Here is a 26,485-nt window from a genome sequence, read left to right as displayed (position 1 = left end):
CTTAGTTACTAGCACAGTCTGCCCCTCACTACCAGCACATACACCCCACCAGGTGGGCCCATTTGGTCTGTTTCTACTTCACGGAGGTGTCCTAGATGCTACAAAGGAGTTTCTGTGTCTGACAGTTATCACTTGGAGAAATGATCTGCACAGAGAACCTTTCTCTTCTAGATGAGCCTTAGGCCACAGCTGTTCCTGGAACCTATCACTTTTCTCACCAGTGGTGGTCTCCTCCACATTCTCATGTCCTCTTCCCTGCATCATCTCTCCTGCATGCACAGGAAACAATGACAGTTCTCCCTTTAGGAAAGGTGTATCTAGGCTTATGGGTCATGTATTCCAGAGAAATGTGAATTCAAATTAGACACTGTTTCATCACTCTATGAATCAGGAGTGGAACCAGAACTGGAATTACTAGTGTCAAGAATAAGGGGTCATGTGGGTGAGCCAAGAAAATAGAAACTAACTGAAATATAATAAGGATGAGAAATAATCAGTTGCTGTCTCTAACTCCATAATCTGCTTTTTTAAAAAAGCTGAAGGAAAGATGGAAAGAATGATCCAGAACAGCCCTAGAAGGAGAAGAGATGGATGGGTCTGAAAAGTCACCTTTCAACCCCACAGATACTCCTGTGTGCAGGGGCTCCCTGGGCCTTGTGGAGACAATGAGAGACAGAGGACCCCTGGGGCTGTCCCAGACTGGAACACCAGGGGAACATGAGACCAGAACTTGTACCCAAGAACAACAACAGGCCTAATTCTCCATAGAATTGGAGGAGGAGGAGGAGGAAGAAGGGGGGAGGAGGGGGAGGGGAGGAAGAGGAGGAGGAGGAGGAGAAAGAGAAAAAAAGACAGGCAAAAATTTGGCGGCTGAGTCCTGACCCAGGCCTAAGCCTTGGCGACCCCATCACAGGAAGATCTTGCTGCATAAAGTCCTAGAGAGAAGAGAGATTGGAGTCCTTATGATCCCTGGGCCTGGTGGGACAAGTTTCCACTGATGGGACAAGGGACAAAGGAGCAACAAATATGACCAGCAGAGCAGTGACCATGTCAAAGCCCAAGATGCACCTAGCATAGGCTGGGCACAGTCCCTCCATGCTGGCTCCTCACAGCCTCTCCTATCCCCACCCCCAGAAGAAGCCCAGCCAACTTGTGGAACCTGGAAGGCCCTCAGTGCTTCTGTTTATTTCCTCTCTCAAACTTTAGGAATCCTCTTTTTATCTTTTTATTTTTATCTTTTAATTTTTTCCAACACTTTAAAATTTAAATTCAATTAATTAACATTCAAAGTTTCATTGGTTTCAGAGTACAGGACTGTGGTTCATCAGTCTTATATAACACCCAGTGCTCATTACAAAATGTGCCCTCCTTGATGTCCATCACCCAGCGGCGCCATCCCTCCACCCGTGTCTCCTCCAGCAACTCTCAGTTTGTTTTGTATAATTAAGAGTCTCTTATGGTTTGTCTTTCTCGCTGGTTTCATCTTATTTTATTTTTTCCTCTCTTCCCCTGTGATTCTCTGTTTCATTTCTCAAATTCCACATATAAGTGAGATCATATCATAATTGTCTTTCTCTGGTTGACTTAATTTGCTTAGCATAATACCTTCTACTTCCATTTATGTCATTGCAAATAGCAAAGTTTCGTATTTTTGATGGCTGAGTAATATTCCTGTGTGTGTGTGTGTGTGTGTGTGTGTGTGTGTGTGTGTGTGTGTAATATCTTTATCCATTCATCATCAATGGAAATACAGGCTTTTACCATAGTTTTACTATTGTGGACACTGTTGCTATAAACATTGGGATGCACATGCCCCTTTAGATAACTACATTGGTATTTTTAGGGTAAATACCCAGTGGTGCAATTGCTGGGTTGTAGGGTAGCTCTATTTTCAACTTTTTGAGGAACCTTCACAGTATTTTCCAGAGTAGCTGCACCAGCTTGCATTCCCACCAACAGCATAGGAAGGTTCTCCTTTCTCCACATCCTTGCCAAAATTTGGTGTTTCCCGACTTATTAATTTTAGCCATTCTGACTGCTGAGAGGTGGTATCTCAATGTGATTTTGATTTTAATTTCCCTGGTGGCTAGTGATGATGAACATTTTTCATGTGTCTGTTAGATATTTGTATGTCTTCCTCAGAGAAGTGTCTGCTCATGTCCTCTGCCCTTTTTTGACTTGATTATCTGTTTTTTGGGTGTTGAGTTTGAGAAGTTCTTTATAGATCTTTGATATCAACCCTTTGTCTGTAGTGCTATTGGCGAATATCTTCTCCCATTGTTTTGTTGGGTGTTTCCTTTGCTGTGCAGAAGCTTTTTATCTTGATGAAGTCCCAAAAGTTCATTTTCACTTTTATTTCCCTTGCCTTTGGAGACTGTCTTAAAAGTTGCTGTGGCTGATGTTGAAGAGGTTACTGCCTATGTTATCCTCTAGGATTATGATGGATTCTGGTCTCAAATCGAAGTCTTTCATCCATTTTGAGTTTATCTTTGTGTATGGTGTAAGAGAAGGGTCCAGTTTCATTCTTCTGTATACACCGGTCCAATTTTCCCAGCACTATTTATTGAAGAGACTCTTTCTTCCATTGGATATTTTTTCCTGATTTGTTGAAGATTAGTTGACCATAAAGCTGAGAGTCCATTTCTGGGCTCTCTATTCTGTCCCATTGGTCTATGTGTCTGTTTTTGTGCCAGTACCATGCTGTCTTGGTGATCACAGCTTTGTAACATAGCTTGAAATCAGGCAACATGATGCCCTCGCAGCTTTGTTTTTCTTTTCAACTTTTTTTTTTTTTTTTTTTTTTTTTTTTTTTTTGTGACTTGCGGTCTTTTCTGGTTCCATACAAATTTTAGGATTGTCTGCTCTGGCACTTTGAAAAATGCCATTGGTATTTTGATTGGGATGGCGTTGAAAGTATGGATTGCTCTGGGCAGCATAGTCATTTTAACAATGTTTATTCTTTTGATCCATGAGCATGGAATGTTTTTCCATCCTTTTGTGTCTTCAATTTCTTTCATGGGTGTTTTGTAGTTCCTAGAGTATAGATCCTTTTCTTCCTTGGTTAGATTTATTCCAAGGTATCTTATGTTTTTTGGTACTATTGTAAATGGAATTGATTCTCTAATTTCTCTTTCTACAGTTTCATTGTTAGTGTATAAGAAAGCAACTGGTGTCTGTGCACTGATTTTGAACCTGGCCACATTACTGAATTGCTGTGTGAGTTCTAGTAATTTGAAGGTAGAGACTTTCGGGTTTTCTACATAGTGTACATGTCATCTGCAAAGAGAGAGAGTTTGAGTTCTTCTTTGCCAATTTAAATATCTGTTCATTCCTTTTGTGGTCTGATTGCTTTTGCTGGGCCTTCTGGTACTATGTTGAACAATAGTGGCAAGAGTGGTCATCCTTGTCATGTTCCTGAACTCAATGGGAAGGCTGTCAGCTTTTCCCTATGAGAATGATATTCAATGTGGGTTCTTCATAGATGGATTTTATGAACTTGAGGAATGTTCCCTCTATCCCTATACTCCGAAGAGTTTTAATCAGGAAAGGAGGTATTTTGTCAAATGTTTTTTGTGCATCAATTGAGAGGACCATGTGGTTCTTGTCTCTTCTCTTATTTATGTGTTCTATCGAATTGATTGATTAGGATTAATGTACTGTTGGATTGTATTAGTCAGGATCTTGTTGAGAATTTTGACATCCAATTCATCCGGGATATTGGCCTGAAATTCTCCTTTTCGATGGGGTTTGGGGCTCAAGGAAATGCTGGCCTCATAGAAAAAGTATGAAAGTTTTCCTTCTGTTTCTATTTTTGAAACAGTTTTAGAAAAATAGGTATTATTTCTTCTTTGAATGTTTGGTAGAATTCCCCAGAGAATCCATCAGGCCCCAGACTCTTGTTTTTTGGGAGGCTTTGATCACGGCTTCAATCTCTGGATTCCACTAGGTGACGCTCTTTTGATCCCTGAGGTTTTCAGCTCTGATCAGTGGGGTGAATAAGGCTGCACCTTGCTCTCTAGCCCTGGATCTGAAAATTCACACTCCCCACTCTTTAGTGAGTCTGCACAGAGAGGCAATCAATCAATCTGGTCTCCCCCATTTCCCTATGAACTCTGTGTACACCCAGCCTGTGACCAAACTTTTTTATATCAGGAACATGACTGAGTCTCAAAACTCCAAACGTGATGGACTCCTGCAGCAGGGACCAGGGCAGTTCCACCCAGGGGAGGTGGGGGTCTGGCTGGGCTTCTGCTGCTTACGGGGCCCCTGCTCAGAGAGCGGTTCACTGAATTGTGCAGCAGCTCCCTGTTTATGGCAACACGGAGCAGAAAGCCAGCACCCAGACTCGCAGCATGCAGCCGGCTTCTTGGCTCAGATGCCTGGGAACTTTGCGCACTCAGGCACCCCTGTTCTTTCTGTGACCCTGGGGATCCTGAGATCATGCTGTCCCACCTTGGATTCCGCCCCACTCCGACACCCGAGTACCTTTAAGCCAGGGACCTCCTGCACTGGAGCAGATTTCCTAAAGTCCTGATTTACTGCTCTGCTGTTTATAATACTTGGCAGCTGCCTCCTGAAGCAACTGTCTCCGCTCTGCCTTATCCTCCAATATTTCACCCTGGATTTGTGTCTCCACACGTCCTACCTCCCAAACAGTGGTGGCTTCCCTACTTGTAGACTTGCGGCATTTCTTTCTTCACAGCTCCCATTGATTCCTATGTGTTCAGAATGGTTTGATAACTATCTAGCTGATTCCAGGGACCAGATGAAATTCAAGTCCCCTACTCCTCCATCATCCTAAATCCTCCCTAAATTCCTGAATTTTCTGACCCTTCTCTTCAGATGCCCTGAAGACACATGTCACCTACCATCCCTTCTCTGATCATGAGGTCATATTGAGGTGCTGGACCCTGGGCTTCTACCCTGTGGAGATCACCCTGACCTGGCAGCGTGATGAGGAGGACCTGAAGCAGGACACAGAGCTTGTGGAGACCAAGCCTGCAGGAGATGGAAACTTCCAGAAGTGGGCAGCTGTGGTGGTGCCTTCTGGACAGGAGCAGAGATGCACATGCTATGTGCAGCATTAGGGGCTGCCCGAGCACATTACCTTCAGATGCGTTAAGGAGGGACACCTGGGCACAGAGCCTTTTGGCAGGGACATCAGGAGCTGTTGTGGAGATCTTCAGTAGGGTCTGGGTTGAGACCCAGGGGTCAAGGCCCTCACCTTATCCTCTCTTCCCAGTGTCCCCTCCTCAGCACCCCATTCCCATCGTGGGCATCGGGGCTGGTCTGACTGTTGTTGTGGTCACGGGTACTGTGGTGGTTGGAGCTGTCATGTGGAGGAAGGAGAGCTCAGGTAGGGAAGGGAGGTGCTTTGAGTTTTCTTGTCCTTCTGCAGTGTCTCAAGCTCAGGTGTAAGTCTGTCCTGCCTTATGTATGGGCAGTGCCTTCTGCACACATGTGCCCATCCACCGTGTGCTCACTGCTACATGCACTGTAGTAAAGCACAGGTGAGAGGAAGGGACATATTAATCACCCTGATGAATGTGGTGACGGACCCAATTCCCAGAAGTCAGAAGTTAGAGAGCAAGGTCCTTGCTGAGGACAGACTGCAGGAAGAGGGTTAGTCTCACCTTCCATCTCTTTCCTTCATGTCCCCGATCCTGCCCTAGGTCTGTAGTGACCGTTCTGGAAACTTCCCTGTGGTCCAGGCAATTTATTTAATTTAGGATCTCGGGCCCTGCCTCTTGCATGTCATCTCATGGGATGTTTTCTTTCACCAGGTGGAAAAGGAAGGAGTTAAGCTCAGGCTGAAAGTACGTATGGTGGGGGTGATCCATTGGCCATGTGCCAAATAGTCAGAGTCTGTGGGTCTGGGGAGAGGCCCATGTGTTCTGAGGAGCCCCATAAGCGAGCCTGGTGCTCAGCTGGATCTGGAGCCGCTGAGGTCAGAGAGGAGAGCAGGCCAGGGCGGGGAGGCATTAAAATCACATTTACTGTGTTTTTTTCCCTCGTAAAGTTAGAGGGAGGATGTTTGTTGTCACGAGGTGTGATGTGTGAGATTTATGGCATTGTTTCGTCGTCATGGGGTGTCGTCAGGGGGAGGGTTAGGGAGCGGTTCACAGCGGGATGACGAGCATCTCTGAACACTTGCTCTCTGCAGCTGTTCCTCTGAGCAAACCGTGGAACCCAGCCCTGCTCGAACTTGGACAGAAGGTAGTGCACACACACATGTATGCACGTGCATCTTCTGTGGGTATAACATGTTCTGGGGGCCCGGTCAGGGAACAGGTTAGGCTGCGAAGCCAGGAACACAACCGCATGGCCCACCTGGTTGAGTCTCACAGGAACCCTGGCTTCTGTGGCGGGTACAGTGGTCACCACCTGTACCACTGACTCGGTTGGGTCGGGACATGGGCCACTGCAGCCGCTCGTGGGCCTAGGATACACACTGCCACTCATACCCCCTGTCACATGCAACGTGCACAGTGGCAGCCTCTCTCTATCCCCGGGCTGTGAGTCGGGTCCAGCGTGTGCTCCCCTGGAGCCGGGTCCCACTAGAAGGATGTGTGGGAAACAGGTCTTCCTCATCTGTGGAGGGAGGCGGTCCCTTCCAAAGCCCTGACCATGGAATTCTCCTCATGTGGGAAGGCCGCAGGGGTGGTGGGGGTGGGGGTTGGAGAGAGAACAACTAACTGTCATTCTCAGAGCACAGATCTGAGGCTGCATCTCGACCTGGTGCTCTGTAGGCTCTCAGGTTTGGCCAAAGAGACAAGTGGGTAATAAGTGACAGCTGTCCTCTCGTTCCCCTGACACTACATGATCAGACCCAGCTGTTGTCTACAGCAGTTCCCACTCACAAACACGGGCAGTGGCGAGGTGGACAGGTGGCTTGATGGCTTGGGACAGATTTGCCCTCCTTTGTTCTTGTAAGGACCACAAGCCCCGGGTCTGCAAGACATGAGTTCTCTGTGTGCACCGACATGTTGTGTAACTGTGTCTATTTCCCCGTGTGTGGCGATGTTCTGGGGAGAGACTCTCTAGCATCTGGGACCGGTTCACGGGACCACTGCCCAACTTGAACAACAGTGCCAGGGACATGGGAACCTGAGAGCTGAAGTGGCGATAGGCTAAGTTTGACGTTCTCCGTGGTGTGTGGCATCTGTGACTCCATGCTGGGCCCGCTGTCTCCTTTCTCAACAGGACCCTGAACAGCTGGTCGTAGGCGGACGGACATGATAGACACGCTTCCGTTCTGCTTATCCTTTGCTCCCAGACGAGATGAGGGGCAGGTTACTTGCTTGCTCTAACTCTCAATTTCTCTTTGTGGAGCGGAGAAAGTTTCTTCCCCCAACTGACCAGCTCTCTGATTCCCTGTCACCACCTGGGTGTCCTCCAATTTGTTCATTTCACATATGACCCTGTCGACCTGGGGTGAGCACAGGTGGGAGGACTCATCCTGTAAGTTGCCCTCAGCTCACGGGAAAGTCTCAACTCTCAGGTTCCCACGTGCCTGGCACTATTGTTGGCTACAAAGTTGAGTGTACCCTGGACGTTCAGTATTTTGCTAGAAGGACTCCTAGGTCTCAGGAGAAATCCATGCTGACTGTATGGTTTATTACAAGGACACGCACGAGCAGACAGACGAAGAGGCTCGGGAGTGTGGGAGCGTGCAGGTCCCGGTGCAGGAGCCTCTGTCCGCATGGACTTGGAATGTGCCCCCCTCGGAGCACGTGAACATGTTCACCATTTCAGAAGCTCTGTGAAGCCCACTGTAGAGCAGTCTTTGTGGAAGCTTCATGACATAGGCACGCTTAATTCAGTCACTGGCTGTTGGGGATGGAGGTCAGCCTCCAGAGCCTCTCCCCAGAGGTCGGGAAGTAAGGCTGATGGCTCCAACTCTAGTCATGTCTTGGTCCTCCTGGTCACCAGCCCCAACCTGACTTGTCTAAGACCCTCGGCCAGTACCAGTGACAGTCTTATTACTCAGGAGATCCCCCTAGGGCTGGGGAACTGGATGCCAGGAACTGGAGACAAAGACCCAATATTTTTCTTATCCCGCAGCCATGCTGTGGTCTTTGAGCACAGATCCCTTATAGCAGTGGGACTGGAACTGAGGAGATGCTGGCCCAGTACTCGCATCCCATCAGGTCTTTAACAGCCCATCTTTCTGCTTGCTGGAGGACGGTGTCTCCCAGGGCCTCCTAGGTCTGCTGGGTCCATTCAGTGCTGCCAGGTTCCAGAAGCAGGAATGTTCTCAGAGCACACGGCTTTCTCTCTCAGCGTCTGGGATGATGGAGCTAAGAGACAGTGTCATCTCTTGCTCACACTTCTTCCGAGGCGCTAATGTACTATGGATTTCCCTCATGACAGCAAATTTATCCCCTCCTTTACCCTCAGTTACTATTTCTACTTCTCTGCATTTATACCGCACTTTTCTGCCATTGGAAGGGACATTATGTGTGGCTGCTGTGCTGGTCTAGACTGTGGGCAGCAACACAAGTCTGACAAGCCCCTTACCCCCAGTCCGCTCTCGGTCATAGAGGGGAGGGAAACACAGGGACAGAACTGGTGGGTAGGGGACCCAGGGAATGTAGCTGTGCTCACTGTCAGCCCCAACTTTGCCGGATGGGGTGAAGGCACAGCCTTCCCCTTCAGGCCCTTAGGAATTCCCACATCAGGGTTTAACGAAGTACGTACAGTTTCTTAGGATCCTTCCCGTTTCTGGCACTCACACTTGCATCCCTGTCCTGAGACTCTGCATTGGGTAGGATGAGAGAATGTTGAGGTGAACCACAGTCATACTGAGGTCTTTTCCCTTGGGAAGTAGTGTAGAGTCACACTGGCACCTGTCCCCACCCCTCCTACTCAGATCCCCCAGGGAAAAGTGTGTAGTGGGGACCTTCCTGTAGCCCCACTCATGCTGGGTGGGAGCACACACTTGTGAAGGGGTGTAAACCAACACTTCATGCCTCCATGGTCCCGACACCCCTTTTCCACAATATTTCCGTTGCTTGTTCCCATTCTCCATGAAGCTGTTACTCTGTCAGCATGTGTGTATTCCCGTTGTGGGATGTTGTGGTTTGTCGTGTGTTTGTGGGATGTTGTGGTTTGTCGTGTGTTTGTGGTATGAGGAACTGTGATCGAGCATTCTTTGCTGGTTCAGTACTTTTTTTCCACATGTGCACCAAGAGCCGTGTACAAGAATGTCTCAGCAGTACTGTGTATGATGGTCCCAGTGTGATACAACATAGATGTGTATGAGAGGAAAATACATACATAAGTTGTAGCTTATCTGTACTGCAGGATACCATGCAGCCCCAAGGAAGACTGGACCTTGGCTACACCCTGCAGTGTGGGGGAATCTCACGGACACGGCGCCGAATGAAAGAAGCCACACACAGGAGTATGACCCTTTGTATGTGAAATTGAAGACCAGGACCAATTTATAATGTCAGAAGTTGGAGAGTGGTTACCTTTTCTGGTGACGTATTGACTGGGAATCTCTGGGAAGCTCAGCGTGTTCTGCATCTTGCTCTGGGGGTAGTGAGTGGAGATGTGCACGTGTAAAATCTCCTGAGCTGCGGCAGGGAGCCTGCTTCCCCTTCTCTCTCTCTGCCTGCCTCTCTGCCTACTTGTGATCTCTGTCAAATAAATAAATAAAATCTTTAAAAAAAAATTTCCTGAGCTATCCTTACAGGACCAGTCCTCTCTGTGCATTTTATTTTTTTAGATTTTTAATTGAAGCATAGCTATGCTCTGTTTTTTGCTTGTTTGTTTTAATAGGAATCTGACCATTTGCATCTACCACTGAATGAGCAAAGTCCAATCCAGAATACGCATTCCTGTCAAGGCCCTTTTGTCATCCCTCAGGGTTACCATTATGGCTCTGACTTGCCAGCTATGTTCAAGGCTTTCCTACTGGAGGGTCGGCCCTTTAGCTCTCTGTGGTGTTTGGTTGGCAGCCAGAATAGTTCTGTTTGGTATTTTGTGCCACAGAGGATGCAAGTGGACTGCAGAATTTCAGCCTTTCCCTGCATTGCCATAACCCCCTCTGTCCCCTTATTTCCCTGACCTAGGTGGCTACCCCAAGAGAGGACACCAGGAAACACACTCATGTGTTCCAATCCACTTCCAAACTCAGAAGGTGGTGATTGTGATGGGCATTAACATGTCCTCTTTTGATATGCCACAAATTCCCATAATGAGCAAGGGCCCCGCCCCCCTGTGACTATTCCTTTAGTAGACCATGTTTCCATTGTCCTTCTGCCTGACCATGTGGCCTGGCTGTTGGTCACTGGCCATGAATTGGTAATTCCAAAACATGGGGGCTTTCCCATTGTTCCATTTTTTTCACTGCTATGCCTCACCATAAACATTAGAACTACTCTATGACCAAAAGACAAAATAATCCTGAGCCTGATACAGCCATGGGGTCTTGGGTAATGTTGGAAAAACACTCTAATGGAGAGGACAGTGCCCAGAAGAATTCTATTAAAAAGTGGTAACATTTAAAAAATACTTTTACACACAATTTAGAAAACAGTATGACAAAATTAATAGCACATCCTATATAATCTTCTGTAACCTTGATTTAAGAACACAGAAATGAAGAGCTCAGTGAGCTGACCTGTGGGCAGTGATCTAACAGTTCTCTTGTAGTAAAGCTGGACATTTAAAAAGCTAGGATTGGAAACCTCAATACAATGATTTTAATCATCAGTGGCTTCACTTTCAGCTGGACCCCTAGTAAGTTTTTGAATTCCTCGTTTTGCTGCAGGACCTTTCGGTTTTGCAAAACTTTGGTACGTGCCTAATGTTTTGGGTGTCCTTCTTCATAAAGGAAGTCCACTGTCAACTCATCCCCATTTTCTCTCTTGATCTTTCTTTCTTTCTTTTTTTTTAAGATTTTATTTATTTGAGAGGCTCCTGGGTTGCTCAGTGGGTTAAGCCTCTGCCTTCGGCTCAGGTGATGATCTCAGGGTCTTGGGATTGAGCCCTGCATCAGGCTCTCTGCTCAGCAGGGAGCTTGCTCCCCTCCCCTCCCCCGGCCCACCGCTTGCCTCTCTGTCTACATGTGATCTCTGTCTGCCAAATAAATAAATAAAATATTTTTAAAAAATTTATTTATTTGAGAGAGAGAGAGGCCATGCACAACCAGAGGGGAGGGCAGAGGGAGAGGGAGAAGCAGGCTCCCTACCAAACAGGGAGCAAGACGTGGGGCTTGATCCCAGGACCCTGGAGCTGAAGGCAGACACTTACCTGACTGAGGCACCCAAGCACCCTATCTCGATCTTTCTAATGACGTCCATTTGTAGTTGTCTTTCAACAGTTTCTAGCAGAGGGCTCTCGCAGCTAGAACACAGCATCTGTTCTCTTTACTGCATGTGTATCCCGTCATTGAATAAATTAAAAACTTCAGACTTCAAACTGTCTTCTTCATGGGAATGTTTATACAGGAAGAAATTGTAGCGTGCTGAATCCTTGGGAATCCTCCTTGGCAAGTGTTTCTGTTCTGTCTTTGTTGTGTTGGCCAAAATTATAATTTCATCTTTCATATCTATTTCCAATTGCACATAGTTGAGCTGTCTGTTACTTCATGTTTCCAAAGCTTGAAAAGCTTCTCGAGAAAAAGGAAATGCTACTCCTTGTAGTGTTTGATGCTTTGTATCCACACCCATGTCAGTTTGTGCCTCATTAGTTTTAATCTGTCGTGATTCTTCCTCAGCTGTGGTCAATGGCGCAGGAGAAGATTGTAACAGAAGATTGTGTTTTTTATATCCGTGTAATGATGCATCTTCCTTTACTGTTCCAAACACTTCATCTGTAATGTGGCACCCTCCAAACTCATTTTTCAGAGTTGCACTTGTTCCTGCATACAACAAATTTTGATGATCACGAGAATGTTCTGGAGACCAGGCAGATATCCATTCATATCCCTGGGCATTCTGAGAGTCTAACCCGGAACAGTATGTAGCACGGCTATTTGTCCTCCAGGAGAGGTAAACAAGGGAATCATAATCCTTACCCCAGGAATCAGAATGCTGACTATAGGATCCAATTACAAGTTTCTCATTTTCAATATTTTTAGAACTCAATATTTTTTCATTTCTCCTCTGGCAAAGGTATCTTTAACATCTTCACTTGCTTGGAGGCTGGTCTGATGGGACATGGCAGCCGCCAGCTCTCGGCTCTGGCGCCAAGTCTGTGCAGAGACATTTCGGCCTGAGTGGCACGAGTGTCACCCAGGTGCCAGGAGCAGCAGAGACAGCAGTTCCTGCCGAGGGTCAGGTGTCCTGCGTCAGAGGAGTCATGACATCTGTATCTTCATCTTGAAACTTCTCCAGTGTGTTGTGCAGGGAGACGCTGCTTTGGGAAACATCCCCGGTGTTCTCCTTTACATGTCAGTAAAACCTTTCCTTTCCCTATTCTTTGGCTTTATTGAGTCTTTTGCCTTGAGCCCATCAAGAAGCGTGCCCAGTTTTCGGAAACACAACTGCCAACCTGACAGCCTCACTTGGCATTTCCCTTTTTAAATTTAATTTAACTTTATTTATTTATTTATTTGAGAGCAAGAGAGCACGAGCAGGGGGAGCGCAGGCAGAAGGAGAGGGAGAAGCAGGTCCCTGTGGAGCAGGGAGCCTGTGCAGGCTCGATCCCAGGACCCTGGGACCATGATCCTGGGGTCATGACCTGAGCCAAAGGCTGATTATTAACTGACTGAACCGCCCAGGTGCCCCTCCAGCACAATGTGTAATAGAAGCCACGAGCGAACATTATTTTTGTGTTGCTGATCTTAGGAAAAAACAACCAGTCTTTCACCATTAGGTGAGATGTTAGCTTAAGGGTTTTCATAAATGCCTTTCATCAGATTGAAGAAATTCCCTCTATTAGTAGTTGAGTTTTTATCATGAGAAGATGTCCGATTTTGTCAAATCCTTCTTGTCCATCTGTTGAGATAAGCAAGGTTTTCTCCTAGTATATTTCCAGTATATTAATATACAATATATACCATATATATATGTTTTACCTTGATTGATATGGATGTTTAAACAATCTTGCATTCCCGGAATAAATTTCATTAGGTTTGTTTAACTCTATATGTTGCTAGATTTTATCTGCTACATTTTGTTGAGATCTTTGTGTGTGCGTATGTGTGTGTACATTCATGAGATAGTGGTCTGTAGTTTTCTTGTCTTGTGATATCTTTGTCTGTTTTGGTGTCTGAATAATCCTAGCCTCATAGAACGAGTTGAGTTCCCTCCTCTTTTTGGGGGGCAGGGTTTGTAAAGAATTATTATTAATTCTTTCAGCATATGGTATTGTAAGGACCTATTTAGCCAGAGAGACTCCATCTTGGGTAAATAGCCATTTTGTTGTTTGTGCAGTAAACTTAAATTGACTCTCCCCCCGAGAGAAACTTACTTAGAAACAAGTCTGGGAAACCAGTAAAATGTAGTCGGCTAGTTCCTGATAACAGAGCACAGAATACAAGGACGAGTTAGGCCAGATGGAGACATCTAATCAGTATGAAGTACTGTTTGTAACAGTGAGAAGGTCTTGCCCAAACCTAAATGACTCCATCTTGGGAAGGACGACCATCTTATTATTCACACTGAATATGTTAACTGACTAAGCCTCCCCAGAAAGTACTGTTTGTAACTGTCCTAGTATGGAGTAATCTTGAATAACACGTCACCAGACCGGATGGAACAAGCCAATCAGCAAGAGATACACAAACCCGGTGGGTTGAGATACCAAGATACGGGTTGCAGTTTCACCAATAAAAGGCAGCCTGTAAGACTGGGAGGGGTCGCCCTCTTCAGAGGTGGCCCTGACCGGTCAGTAGTCAATTCTTGAGCCTGTAAGCTGGGGGTGGTCGCTCTCTTCGGAGATGGCCCTGGCCGGTCAGTCTGAAATTCTAATGCTTGGCATAGAATAAAGCTTTAAATAACTTTTACTTTGTCTCGGTCTCGTTTCATTTAATAACAGACCCAACAGTATAATTTGCAAGTGAAGCCACTTGGAACTGGGCTTTTATGTGGAATAGTTTTTGACAATTGACTCTATGTTCTACCTCATTATAGGTACCTTCAGATGGTCTATTTCTTCTTCGGTCAGCTTTAGTCATTTGTGTCTTTCTATGTTTTTGTCTATTTTATACAGGCAAGTTAATATTTTAGCATATAATTGTGCATCATAATCTCCTAATTCTCTTTATTCTGTGTGGTCAGTCCTAATATCACCTCTTTCATTGCTGATCCCAGTAATGTGGGTCATTTCTCTCTTTTTTACTGAGTCTAGTTAAAGATTTGTCAGTTTGGTTGATCTTTCAAAGGATCACAGTTGATTCAGTTAGTTTCCTATGCTGTTATTTTATTCTCTTTTCTCTATTTCATTAACTTCTGTCTAATCTTTATTTTTTCCTTCCCTTTGCCTGCTTTTGGTTTAGTTTGCTCCTCTTCCTCTTTTGACTTAATGTGGAAGTTCAAGTAATTGATTGGAGATGTTTCTTTTCATACAGGCAGTTCCAACTGTATATTTCCTTAGCACTGCTTTAGTCGGACCCCCTCAGGGTTGGTATGCTCTGTCTTCATTTCTATTAATCTCGAAGTATTTTCTGATTTCCATTTTGATATCTTTGACCCTTTGATTATGTAGAAGTGTGTTAATTCTGCACATTGCGAGTTTCCCAAATTCATTCCAGTTATTTATTTCTGGTGTCATGTCACTGTGATATTTGCATTATTTTTACCCCTTTAAATTCGTTGAGTTTTTTATGACCTCACATATAGCTTATCTTCTAGAAAGCTCCGTGTGCATTTGAAATGAATGTATATTCTGTTCATGGCTGGAATGTGCTTCACATGTCAGACTTACACTGTTGTTGTATAGTATGGTTCAAGTCTTCTTTATCTTCACTGATCTCTGCATAGTTGTCCAATCCATTATTGAAAGTGATATATTGAGTTTAAGTATTATTGTCATATTGTCTGTTTCTCAGTTTCTGTCAGTTTTGCTACAAGCAGTTGGGTGTTGAGTTATTAGGTGAATATATGTCTAGAGTTGTTTCATCTTTCTGATGACTTGACCATTTTATCATTACAAAATGATCCTGTTTATCTTACTAGCATCTTTGTTTTTTATCTTTCTTAAAAAGATTTTATTTATTTGTTAGACAGAGAGAGACACAGTGAGAGAAGGAACACAAGCAGGGGGAGGGGAAGAGGGAAAAGCAGGCTTCCCGCTGAGCAGGGAGCTTGATGCAGGGGATCAGTGGACCATGACCTGAGCCAAAGGCAGACTCTTAACAACTGAGTCACCCAGGCGCCCCCTTACTATGAAGTCCCTTTTGGCACATGAGTGTATCCACTCCAGCTTTCTTATGGTTGTTTGACTGAGGTAACTTTTTCCATCCCTTTGAGTTTACTCGGTTTGTAACTGAGATCAAGTGCGTCTACTGTAGCCAGCATAGGTGGACCTTGTTTTGTGTTCAGGCGAACAATCTGCGCTTTGATTGACTTATTTAAGCCACTCACTTGCAATGTTAATATTGACACTGTTGATTTATGTCGCTGTCTTACTTTTTGCTTTTTGTTTTCCATGACTCACTCATTTTTCTCTCTCTTTTTAAAAGATTTTATTTCTTTAAGAGAGAGGGGAGAGAGAGAGAGAGAGAGAGAGAGCGAGAGAGCGCAGGAGCAGGGGAGCAGCAGAGGGATGGGGGAAGAGAAGGCTTCCCGTTGAACAGGGAGCCAGAAGCTGGGCTTGACCCAGGACACTGGGGTCATGACCTGAGCAGAAGGCTGACGCTTAACCAGCTGAGCCACCCAGGTGTCCCTCCACTCATTCTTCTTTTACTGATAACTTCTTATTCAGTGAATAAACTGTAATATTTTCATTTTTTAATCAATCACTTTATTTTGTAGTTATTTTCTTAAGAGGTGCTTTTGCTTTTGCCACGTTTTCTACATTTTAAAATTTGTGATTTTTTTCTTTATATCATACCCATAATATATATTCAAATAACGTATATTTATATATTTGTATCATATCCTGGTCCCGTTATATTGCATCTTATGGCTCCAATATTGAAGTTTCATGAGCTTTTTACTACTCATTTTTAGTAAGGTTACTTAATCATGGTTTTTTTTTTTTATTTTAACTTGAATTTCTTTCTATGAGTTGCCTTTTTTCTCTGTGCCATATTCTGTGTAAGTTTTTTGACACATAGGTTAAATAGAGATTTCTCTAGAGAAATTTGTTTCTTAAAATTTTGGGGCATCACCAGTCCAGGATAATTATAAACTAAGCTAATGACCTGAAGCTATTTTGGCCCAATGGCCATTGGGAAAGCAAATTTGGACTACAAATCACAGACAGCTTAGTCGGTGTCTGCAAATTTTTGAAATAGCTGTTTGCTCACTTTTCCCCGACCCAAAGGCAAATTTCCTTAGAATGTTCTTGCACTTGAAGATAGAACAGATTTGGTTTGTGTCACCTTGTTCTGAGGATATGACTCTTAGGTTCCCAGATTTTCAGGGAGGGGATGTTTCTCCTGCTCCTCACAGGAAGCAGCTCTGGGCATTGTCTCCTCTCTATGAAGCTCCTGAGCCTGAGAAGCCAAGCTAAGATTTTCTAGATTTGAAAAATACTCTACGGATCAGAGCAACTATTCTCTGGGGCTTATGGCCTATATTTAAATTTTGGGCTAATTGATTTTTCTCTTGATTGTTCTGCACTTTTGGGTGATTTTATGTTTTTTCTACCATTTTCATTTTTGGGAGAAGAGGCAGCCTTTTTTATTAAAATTTTTTTTAATTTAAATTCAATTAGCCAACAGAGTACATCATTAGTTTCATATGTGGAGTTCAATAATTAATCAGTTGCATATAACACCAGAGCTCATCACCTCATGTGGAGAGGGGCAGCCTTAAACCTTGGTCTACTGTGTAGGTGGAAATGGAATCCTCAGTAAATGTTTTTCATTTTTGCTCTTTTAGGCACCCAAGTCGGTGCTAAAGTGTAAGTTACCTAAACCAGTGCTGATCTGTGTCTCCTGTGAGCCAGGCCTGGTCTGGGAACTGTTCCTCAGGCTACAGAAAGTAAATACAGAAGTTGAAAGTGAGTTTAAGCCAGAAAACTCTACCTTCTCCTGTCTGAGACTGGTTATTTCCAAACAAAACTGAGCATAAATGTCACGTCATTGGATCTCCTGAAACACTGTGATCATTAGCTGTTCATGGACCAGAGATGAAATAGGCAGTGTCTACACGGGAATGGTTTTCAGACTTTTGTGGAGGCCACATCAACCTGATGAAATTATGGATACTCTCTCCCAGAAATATGTATGTATAGAAAGAAACATCAAATATCAGCGTGTATATGAGGATCGCCTGAAGTGACACAGATCTGGGTTTTTAATCCCTGGAAGAGACAAAGGCTGAGAGAAGATGTGGTGAACCATCACTTCATGACCCAACAATGCTACTCCACTCATTGTGAGTAGGGACTGGAGTGGACAAACCTGGGCGAAAACAACCATCAAGGAAATAAGTTGAAAGATGCCACTTATGAGTCACTCCTCCTCCAAGCAGACTTGAGTGCCTACAGTGTCCAGATCAAGTTCTCATCTCATATCATGGCTCCAAATGTGGAAATTTGTCATTCTTTTCCATTCCTGGCTCCCAATGTCTATTCCCAAAACTGTACCTTTCTTGCCATGTGCAGGAATGCCACATGTCGACAATCTTGTTGGGAGCACAGACACCTCCATCCACAGAGAGGGGAACCCACTTTGCCAAACAGTCTAGCACTTGGACATGACATGAAGTTTCAACAGTCACGTGACCACCTGCCAGACTCTGACTCTGGACACCTGACAGGCACACTGGGACAGGATCCATGCATTAGGCACAGGGCGTCTGAGCAGTGTCACAGTCGTATCATGCAGCTGTCAGGGGCAGCAGTCATAGCAGTCCCAGCTGCAGGGTCCAGTGGCCTCCCTCAGGGGAGTCAGTGGTATCGATACCCATTAGCATGTGCTGGCTGTCTGTGGATCGCCGTCCAGGGTCCAGTGTGGATTCAGCTTCTGGCTGTGTAGCCTCAAACCTGTATTGTGGCTTTCCTGGAAGTAAAACAAGGTCCCATATATTCTCTCTCTTCCCTGAGTCTCTCTGTAACTGTATGTATGTATCACAAGGAGTCAGAAACCCACGTAGGGAAGAGTTTCCAAGAGCAAGATTTCAGACATCTTTTACCAACTTTATAGAGATATGATTGACATACACCATTGTGTGAGTTTAGGGGTACAACCTGCTGAGTGATACATTTTTATATTGCACAGTGATTACAACCATAACATTAGCTAACATGTGCATCATGTCACATAGTTACCATTTCCTTTTGTGTGATGCAGACATTTAAGATCTACACTCTCGGTAACTCAGACTTTTTATATTGAGATGAAAACTTCCTCAGTCTGTGCCCCACAGGAGAGAAAAAAATGCATCTCCCAGCATGTCTTGCATTTTTCTTCCTACAAAAAGACATCTGAAGATTTTATTTATTTGAGACAGAAGGAGAGAGAGAGAGCATGCGTGAGAGAGACAGGGAGGGGTAGAGGGAGAGGGAAGAGGTTTCAAGCAGACTCTGTACTGGGTGCAGTGCCCAACATGGGCTAGTTCTCATGACCCCGAGGTCATGACCTGAGCTGAAAGCAAGTGTGGGACACCCACAGGCCCGCAAAAAAAGCATTTAAATGTGTCTGTAAAACCCCTTCCCACAATGAGGGCTCTTGTCGATGACTTCAGTGCTCCTCTATCTGGTGGAGTCACAGGATTGCCTGTGGCTTTGTTACCAAATACCCAGGCCTCTCCCCAGACCCCCCATCTTAGAATGTTGGGCGTGGGCCCAGGAATCACTGACATGATAAGCCCAATAGGAGAGGCTGATGCACGGCCATGTGGGGATCCTGCTTCCTGTGCTTGTTACTCATTGTGGGATCTGAAGACCAGGAGCAGCAGCACCAACCTTGTTATCAACCCAGCATCTCACGCTCTACCCCAGACTGTCTAGATCTTCATAGTCCAGGAAATTCCCATGCACACTGAAGGCTGGGCCTCCCTGATCTCTGTGACTTCTAGATGCAGAACCAGACTGTGCAATGTGGTCTGGGTATGCGCTCTGATCAGCCTGCTTAGCCCTGAGGAGTCCAGGGTTTGGTCCTGTTCCTTTCTCTTCTATGGCCCTTGACCCTTGGGGACCTCATCTCTGCTGAAGGCTCTAATCATCATGTATATGCTGTCACCTCCCAAATTTATTTCTCCAATCCGGATATTTCTCCTCCCCTGCACTCTGTATCCAACTGCTAACCTCACTGCATTTCTAGTGGACATCTCAGATTCCACATGCCCAAACTGGTTGCTGTGATGCTGCTTCCCCCAATGTCCTGCTTCCAGAATCTTCCCCATATCCAAGGAAAGCACTCCCCATTTCTACTTGCAGTCTGAAATACTGGATGCCCTCCTTGATTCCTCCTCCTCACCACCCAGATTTGGTGGTTAGGAAATGCTGCAAAGTCCATCTGTAAATATCCAGCACCCAACCATTTCCTATATCTTCCCTCCTCACACCCCAGATGTACAGCCCACATCCCCCTCCTGGGACACAGCACTGGTTTCCTACATTGTCCCCACTGGTCACTCGCCCTGCACCTCTCGATTCTCACAGCAGCAATCAGGTGCTGCTTAGAAAGTCAAACCCATTGATCTGTTCATTCTTGTAACTCCACTCCTCACTCAGAGAAAACTCCAAAGCCTTCTAATATTCTCAGACCTCCATGATGAGGTCACCTTCTCAGTGAGGCTCCCCTGATCCCTGGAGTAAAGAAGCCATCATCCCTGTCTCAGGACAGGTGATCTCTGGGTCTCCTTCCTCACAGCTCCTGCCAACTTCCAACTTAAATACTTCCCTTACTACTGCGCTTACACAACACACAGTTCACTTCCTAATGACACTGGTTTGCACCATACATGTGCACCTGTGTGTGGACTTTTTCAGTAAGTCCTGTCCATGCATTTCCTCTTCTTTGTGATTTCTAATTTTTGCAGCTTCATTGTTAGAAGACTGTTTTCTACATGTAACACAAACATGTGTTAAGTGACTCTTCATGTTATCAGGGAGGCTTCCAGCAACAGTAGGCTATTAGTTCTTATGTTTGGAAGGAGTCAAAATTTATACTTGGATTTCTGACTGCACGAGGGGGTCACTGTCTCATCCCCACGTTGTCTGAGGGTCAAGTGTAGTCTGCCCCTTACACTAGAACATACTCTCCATGAGACCAGCACATTTTCCCTCTTCTTAGTCTCAGTCAGGTGCCCAGATGTAAACACAGCATGTTCTGTATGTGGCACATGACAGTTATCAGGTGAATGAATGAGCAGCTAGAGGACTCCTTCTAGATGAGTCTCAGGAACAGCTGTTCCAAGGCAGCTCCCACCCCACGTGCATCCACTTCCCCATCAGTGCTCTCTCCCCTCACAGAGCTGCCCTCCCCTCCCTCTCTCTGCTCAGCCCCTCCCTGCACACCATCTCTCCTGCACAGCACAGCACACATAGTTCCCTCTCTAGAAACACTGTACTCAGGCTTTTTGGGTCGTTTTCTCCAACCACAGAGATCTACATTAGGCTCTGCTTTATAAATCCATGAACTTGGCTCCACGCCAGCACTAGGCTCATTGAACTAGGGGTAGGGGAGAGAGGGTAGAGCAGCTCGAGAGAGAAACTAACTGATGTTTATTAAGGCTGAGAAACTTTCAGATTCCTCCTCTATCTCCAGAATCCCAAGAATAATCTAGAAAACAGGTCTAGAGTGAAGGGAGGAGATGGATGAATCTGAAAGTTCATCTCTCCATACCGCAGAGACTCCTGTGTGCAGGGGACAACCTAGGCCTGTAGGAACACAGCCAAAGGACACCTGCTGCTATAACCGATAGGGTCACCAAGGGAGAATGGGATAAGAACTGGTACACAAGAGCAAGAGCCGGCCTGATGCTCTAGAGAAACAATGAAAAAAGCCCACCCCCAAATGGAGGCTATGACCCAACCCAGGCCTGAGGTGAGGCTGACCCAGTCACAGGAATCTCTTGCTACACAATGTCCTGGTGAGAGGTGATATCCAAGTCCCTGTGATCACAGCTCCTAGTGAGACAAGCTTCCACACAAGGGTCAAGGACACGGAGCAGAGAGATTGACCCAGCTGAGGGGTGAGCATGTCACCCCCATGATGCACTGAGCACACACTGGGCACAGGCCCCATCCCCACTTGTCTCCTCACAACCTTCTGCCCCCACCCGCAAGACTCAGCACAGTAAACACACGGATTCTGGAAGGTTCTCAGTGCTTCCATTTATTTGCTGTCTCAATTTTACAAATCTCCTCTTTTATTACCTCATCAACCCCATATGGCAAGAATTAGGAAACACAACTCCTGTCTGGATTCTCATTTTCAATACAGAAGTAAGTCATTCATACTCAGCCCAACATGAAATAAGGAAAGGGATGGAGATGGTCCAGTCCTGCCTCTGCTGGAACAGGAAAGCACATCAGAAAAGAGAATAAAATCAGAATAGGGAGGGGTCTGATGGGCAGGGTGGGCAAATCTCATGTCCTCACATTATGCTCAAAGGAACACAGACACATTCTGACATCTGCACAAAGAGAAGTTAGGGGTTGCTGATGTCACCAAGTGGGGGTGTGAAGAAATCTTCCATCTCTTAGTCCCCACAAGGCAGCTGGTCTCACACTGTGAAAAAAAATAATGTACAAATTGAGGTCAGTCCCATAAGTGGGGACATCTCAGAAGCTCCCCTCATGCTCAAAGTGTCCTTAATGCCTCAATCCTTCTCCACATCAGGGTCTTCAGGGTCTCACCTTTAGGAACCGTGAGAGATACATCAGAGCCCTGGGCACTGTCATCGCCTAGGGGAGAACAAACAGGATGTGGTCAGAGCCCACAGGAGAGGAGACTAAAGGAGGAGCTATGGGGTGTGTGAGTTCCCGATGGGGTCTTGTCTACACTATCTCAGGGTCTCAGGGATCACCCCTCCATACTTACGTGCAGCATGAGAGTAACCTGGTCCTTTTTCTCCTGTGGGAAAAAAATAGCATATCAGAGGCCTGGGACAGGGTTGGGCCATGAGATCCTAAAGGAAGCTCCCAGTCCTGGTTCTAAATGAAGTTTCCAGAATTGTAACTGAACTCCCAGGACATGATAGGAAACATGAAAAACGAGGTGAGGAGTCACTGGGTCACCCAGCAGGCTGGAGTTCTGTCCTCAGCAGGGACTTTCCGCTCTGTCCTGTGACTGCTGGGCATGAGGTCTCCATCACCAGATTTAACAAGATGAAAATGTGTCCTTCATTTTCACAAGTGTTTGCTACAGAGTGAGTGTAGTGATCAGCTCCAGAGCAGGCAAGTCCATTTGTGAGGATGGTACTTCTCAGTAACAAGGCAGGACAGTCTGCTACCGAGGAAATCCCCCAGTGGGACAAGAAACCTGAGATCCCCCCACTGCCCACTCCATTCCTTACCTGAGCACTTCTTCCTCCAGATCACAGCTCCAATCACTGCAGTGACCACCAGGAGAACCAGGCCAGCAATGATCCACGTGATGGGGATGGTGGGAGAAGATGGCTCTGGAAATGGAGGCAAGGTCAGGGGTACAGAGCTCTGGTAAGTGTCCTGGCCCTGCTGAAGTTCTCTAGAAGGCCTGATTTCCCTGAGAAGAGGCTCTACCCAAAATCCTCCTTACCCCATCTCAAGGTGACAGGCTTGGGCAGCCCCTCATGCTGCACATGGCATGTGTATGTCTGCTCCTCTCCAGAAGGCACCACCACAGCCGCCCACTTCTGGAAGGTTCCATCTCCTGCAGGCCTGGTCTCCACAAGCTCTGTGTCCTGGGTCAGGTCCTCACCATCTCGCTGCCAGGTCAGGGTGATCTCCGCAGGGTAGAAGTCCAGGGCCCAGCACCTCAGGGTGACATCATGGTCAGAGGTGGGGTGGCGGGTCACGTGTGTATTGGGGGGTTCTGAGAAAGAGAATCAGAAAATGCACACCTGAGTTTACCTTTATAGGCCACTGAAATGGCATTCATGTGACCATCTTGAGATGGACTGGGTATTGGTTTGGATGGAAGAAGCACAAAATCCAGCCCTGGGATCTTCTCATCCTGGAAAGTTCTAGAATCAGGGAGAGAGTACAGCATAGGAAGCTGTAGGTTTAAGAGGGAGAGTGCACTAATGGTCCTGTGGCGGGTGTATGTGCGTGTGTGTGCGTGCGCGTGTGAATGACTCAAAACACCCAGTCAGACCTCCAACGATGTTCTCACTGGAGAAAAAAGCCTTGAGAGGTTAAGCCATGTTTCCCAGGGTGGCTGCCAGGGTCAAAGAGAACCGCTGATGGGTTACTGCAGGGATGGTCTCCACCTGTCTCCCGGGAGAGACTGGATTCCTCCATTGTCCTTTAGAGAAAAGCGGCCCTCTGGCTGAGTCACTCTCCAGTAGGAACCTGAACACCCAGGCGGACCTCCCTCTCCCCACCCGTGGGAGGCGGTGTTGGGCCACTGAGTCCATGAAGCCAGCCCCAGGGCAGGGGAGATTGGGGAGGACCCGCGGGCCCCTGGTACCTGCGCGTAGCAGCGTCTCCTTCCCGTTCTCCAGGTACCTGCGGAGCCACTTCACGCACGTGCCCTCCAGGTAGTTCCTCCAGCGCTCTGCATCACCCGCGTCCTCCCACTTGCGGCGGGTGATCTGCGCTGCCGTGTCCGCCGCGGTCCAGGAGCGCAGGTCCTCGTTCAGGGCGATGTAATCCGCGCCGTCGTAGGAGCCCTGATAGTACCCGCGGAGGAGGCGCCCGTCGGGCCCCACGTCACAGCCGTACATGCTCTGGATGTTGTGAGACCCTGGCCCAGGCCGACAGCGAGGGGGTTAAAAAGAAAGTAAGACCGCCTAAAAGTTCCCGTGGTTCTTTGGGCTTAAGGATGGGGGACGGGGTGGGGTTGCGGGAGGGTCCCTCACACTCGGGTGACGCTCAGACCCGGACACTCGGGGCGACCCCCGCCCGTCGGTGCGGTGGGGATGGGGGTCGTGACCTGGACCCGGGCCCTGTCGCTCACCGGCCGCGCTCTGGTTGTAGTAGCGGAGCATGGTGTTCAGGTCCACTTGGAAAGTCTGTGCGGTGTCCTTGCAGATCCGCGTCTGCCCGTCCCAATACTCCGGCCCCTCCTGCTCCACCCACCGCGCCCGCGGCTCCAGCCTCCGACTGGCAGAGTCGCTGTCGAACCGCACGAACTGCGTGTCGTCCACGTAGCCGACGACGATGAAGCGGGGCTCCCCGCGGCCGGGCCGGGACACGCCGGTGTAGAAATACCTCAGGGAGTGGGAGCCTGCGGGCGCGGAGGGGCTGAGACCCCGCCCGACCCTCCTCCCGACGCGGGGCCAGGGGACCAGGGGGAGGCGGCCGGGAGGGCGGGGGGTGGGGTACGGAGTGGGGGAGAGCAGGGCGCAGGCGGGGAGGGACCGGGGAGCACAGGCCCGGGCGGGACCCGGGCGTCTGGGGTCTGGGGCGGGGGCGGCGGAGAGGCGCCTTCCCCGGGGGTCCCCTCGCTCCCTCCCCGCAGAGGCCCTTTCCTCCCGCCCCGCACTCACCCGCCCAGGTCTCGGTCACGGCCAGCGCCCCCGACAGCAGCAGGAGGAGGGTTCGGGGCATCACGACCTCCATCTTCAGAGTCTGAGGAGACGGTGGGTAGCTGCTGGTCTCGGAGGCGGGTGAGGGGACTTTATAACTCGAAACCGCGGTGCTGCTGATTGGCTTCGCCAGAAACCCGGCACCCAATGGGAGCGCCAGCTGGGTGTGTGTCACGAGTATCCAGGCAGGAGGAGATGGCACAGGTTGGGAGAGAGAGAAGTGAAACCCAGAGAGTGGGAATTCCCCAACACTGGGCTTCCCCACCCCAGACCCCGCCCTGGGGCCTGAGAGGCGACCCAGGGACTTGGGACTTTGCCCTGATCCCTCACTTACTGCATAGAGCGCTCTTTGTCGCACTGTCCCCCTGAGCCGTGGCCCAGGAGCTGCGTGAGTCAGTGATTCTCAAACATTCTGTTCACAGGGTATCTACACAGTCTCACAGATGGCTGAGGATCCCAAGGATCATTTTGTGTCTGTGGGTTATCTCCATCAGTATTTACCGTAGTAGGAATAAAACAGGTTTAAAAATTCATTAATTCATTTAGAATCATATTAATAATCCATGGCATGAAAACAGAAATATTGTTTTTATGCAAAATAACTATTTCGACAAATAAAAATCAGAGTGAGAAGAGTGATGTTCTTGCTTTTTACATTTTTGCAAGTCCCTTTCCTGTCTGTCTCCTGAGAAGACCCCTGGATGTTCAGATTTGCTTCTACCTTTATTGTGTTGTTTTGGTTGAAGTGTATGAAAATATTTACAACCTTACACAAAGATGGGAGACTAGTATGTTCCATAACCTTCTCAGATCATTATGGCTATTCATCTTAGGTACTATATCCAAATGACACAAGTTGTACTTTCTCTAAGTTCTTTGCAAAGTGGAACTTGAAAGAGTATCATTGACACTGTCCTCTGGTGCATTAAAATCCACAGGCCCATCTTGTACACAGAATGGATCTTGTACTAATGCATGATTTTTAAAAAAGTAATGTGTTATTTAACTAAGTTATGTATGTGTTCCAGTGTTGATGAGGTTAAAACTGAATTATCAAAAGTCATATTTGTTTTAATATTACCACAGATCCCAATAGATCAGTAGTGGGAAGCTGTCAAGTTTATTGGTACATCACAAGTTTCCCAAAATTCTGATTTTTCTCTTGAGAGCTTACATTTGATCAAGGCAGCAAGTACTCTCAGCTGTCGTGTATGAGTTGATTTTTATGAAAGTTTAACTTCATGTTCATTTTCCAGAAAATGTCGGTCAGTTGTCCTAGTCTAAATAATCTAAGTTCTGTGTCGTTCATTCTTTCAGGTAAAAATGGCATTCTGTTAAAAAGGAAAAAAAAAAAAAAAAAAAAAAAGAGGCCAGTCTCCCATTGGTCCTGCCCTGGTATCGTCCTCACTCAGCAGAATTCCTTTCCCTGAGCTGCACTTCCTGCCTCTGAAAACTCAGCTCTGACTTTATTCCCCGAGTGCATCTAGAAGAGACCTCACCTCCTGGAAATGTGATGGCAGAGAGGGTCCCCAGTCTGGGAAGGGAGGTGGAGGGACAGGGATTTCCATTTTGTAACTGGGAACAGTTTGCCCCTGAAGGCACCAGACCCATGCATAACCGACTTTGATTTTGTGACACATCAGCTTCTTATATATTCACATCCCAGACAGAAATCTGATGTCGTCTGTAAGAGAAATCAAGTTGGTCTTTTCACTTTACATGTGTCTCATGCGTCTGAC

General features: G+C 46.9%; 1 protein-coding gene and 2 pseudogenes across 1 annotated transcript; 1 reads left to right on the top strand and 2 right to left on the bottom strand.

The window, feature by feature from the left end:
- LOC116860929 overlaps positions 1-26,485 on the top strand; it is a 128,100-nt pseudogene that overhangs the window by 91,994 nt on the left and 9,621 nt on the right.
- Positions 10,713-12,193, bottom strand: LOC116860959 (annotated as a pseudogene).
- LOC116860957 (DLA class I histocompatibility antigen, A9/A9 alpha chain-like) lies at positions 21,384-24,803 on the bottom strand. The gene is made up of 8 exons (XM_032847332.1): positions 24,708-24,803; positions 24,176-24,445; positions 23,687-23,962; positions 22,814-23,089; positions 22,593-22,697; positions 22,118-22,150; positions 21,934-21,981; positions 21,384-21,805 (listed from the first exon to the last, which is right to left on the bottom strand). The coding sequence occupies exons 1-8, from the start codon at positions 24,778-24,780 to the stop codon at positions 21,801-21,803; spliced, it is 1,086 nt and encodes a 361-aa protein (XP_032703223.1). The 5' UTR covers positions 24,781-24,803; the 3' UTR covers positions 21,384-21,800.

This window comes from Lontra canadensis, unplaced genomic scaffold (genome assembly GCF_010015895.1).
Source record: "Lontra canadensis isolate GAN:19392208 unplaced genomic scaffold, GSC_riverotter_1.0 scaffold186, whole genome shotgun sequence".
NCBI classification, from domain to species: Eukaryota; Metazoa; Chordata; class Mammalia; order Carnivora; family Mustelidae; genus Lontra; species Lontra canadensis.
The sequence above is the reverse complement of the archived record's forward strand: the minus strand, read 5'-3'. Positions and strand labels throughout refer to the sequence as shown.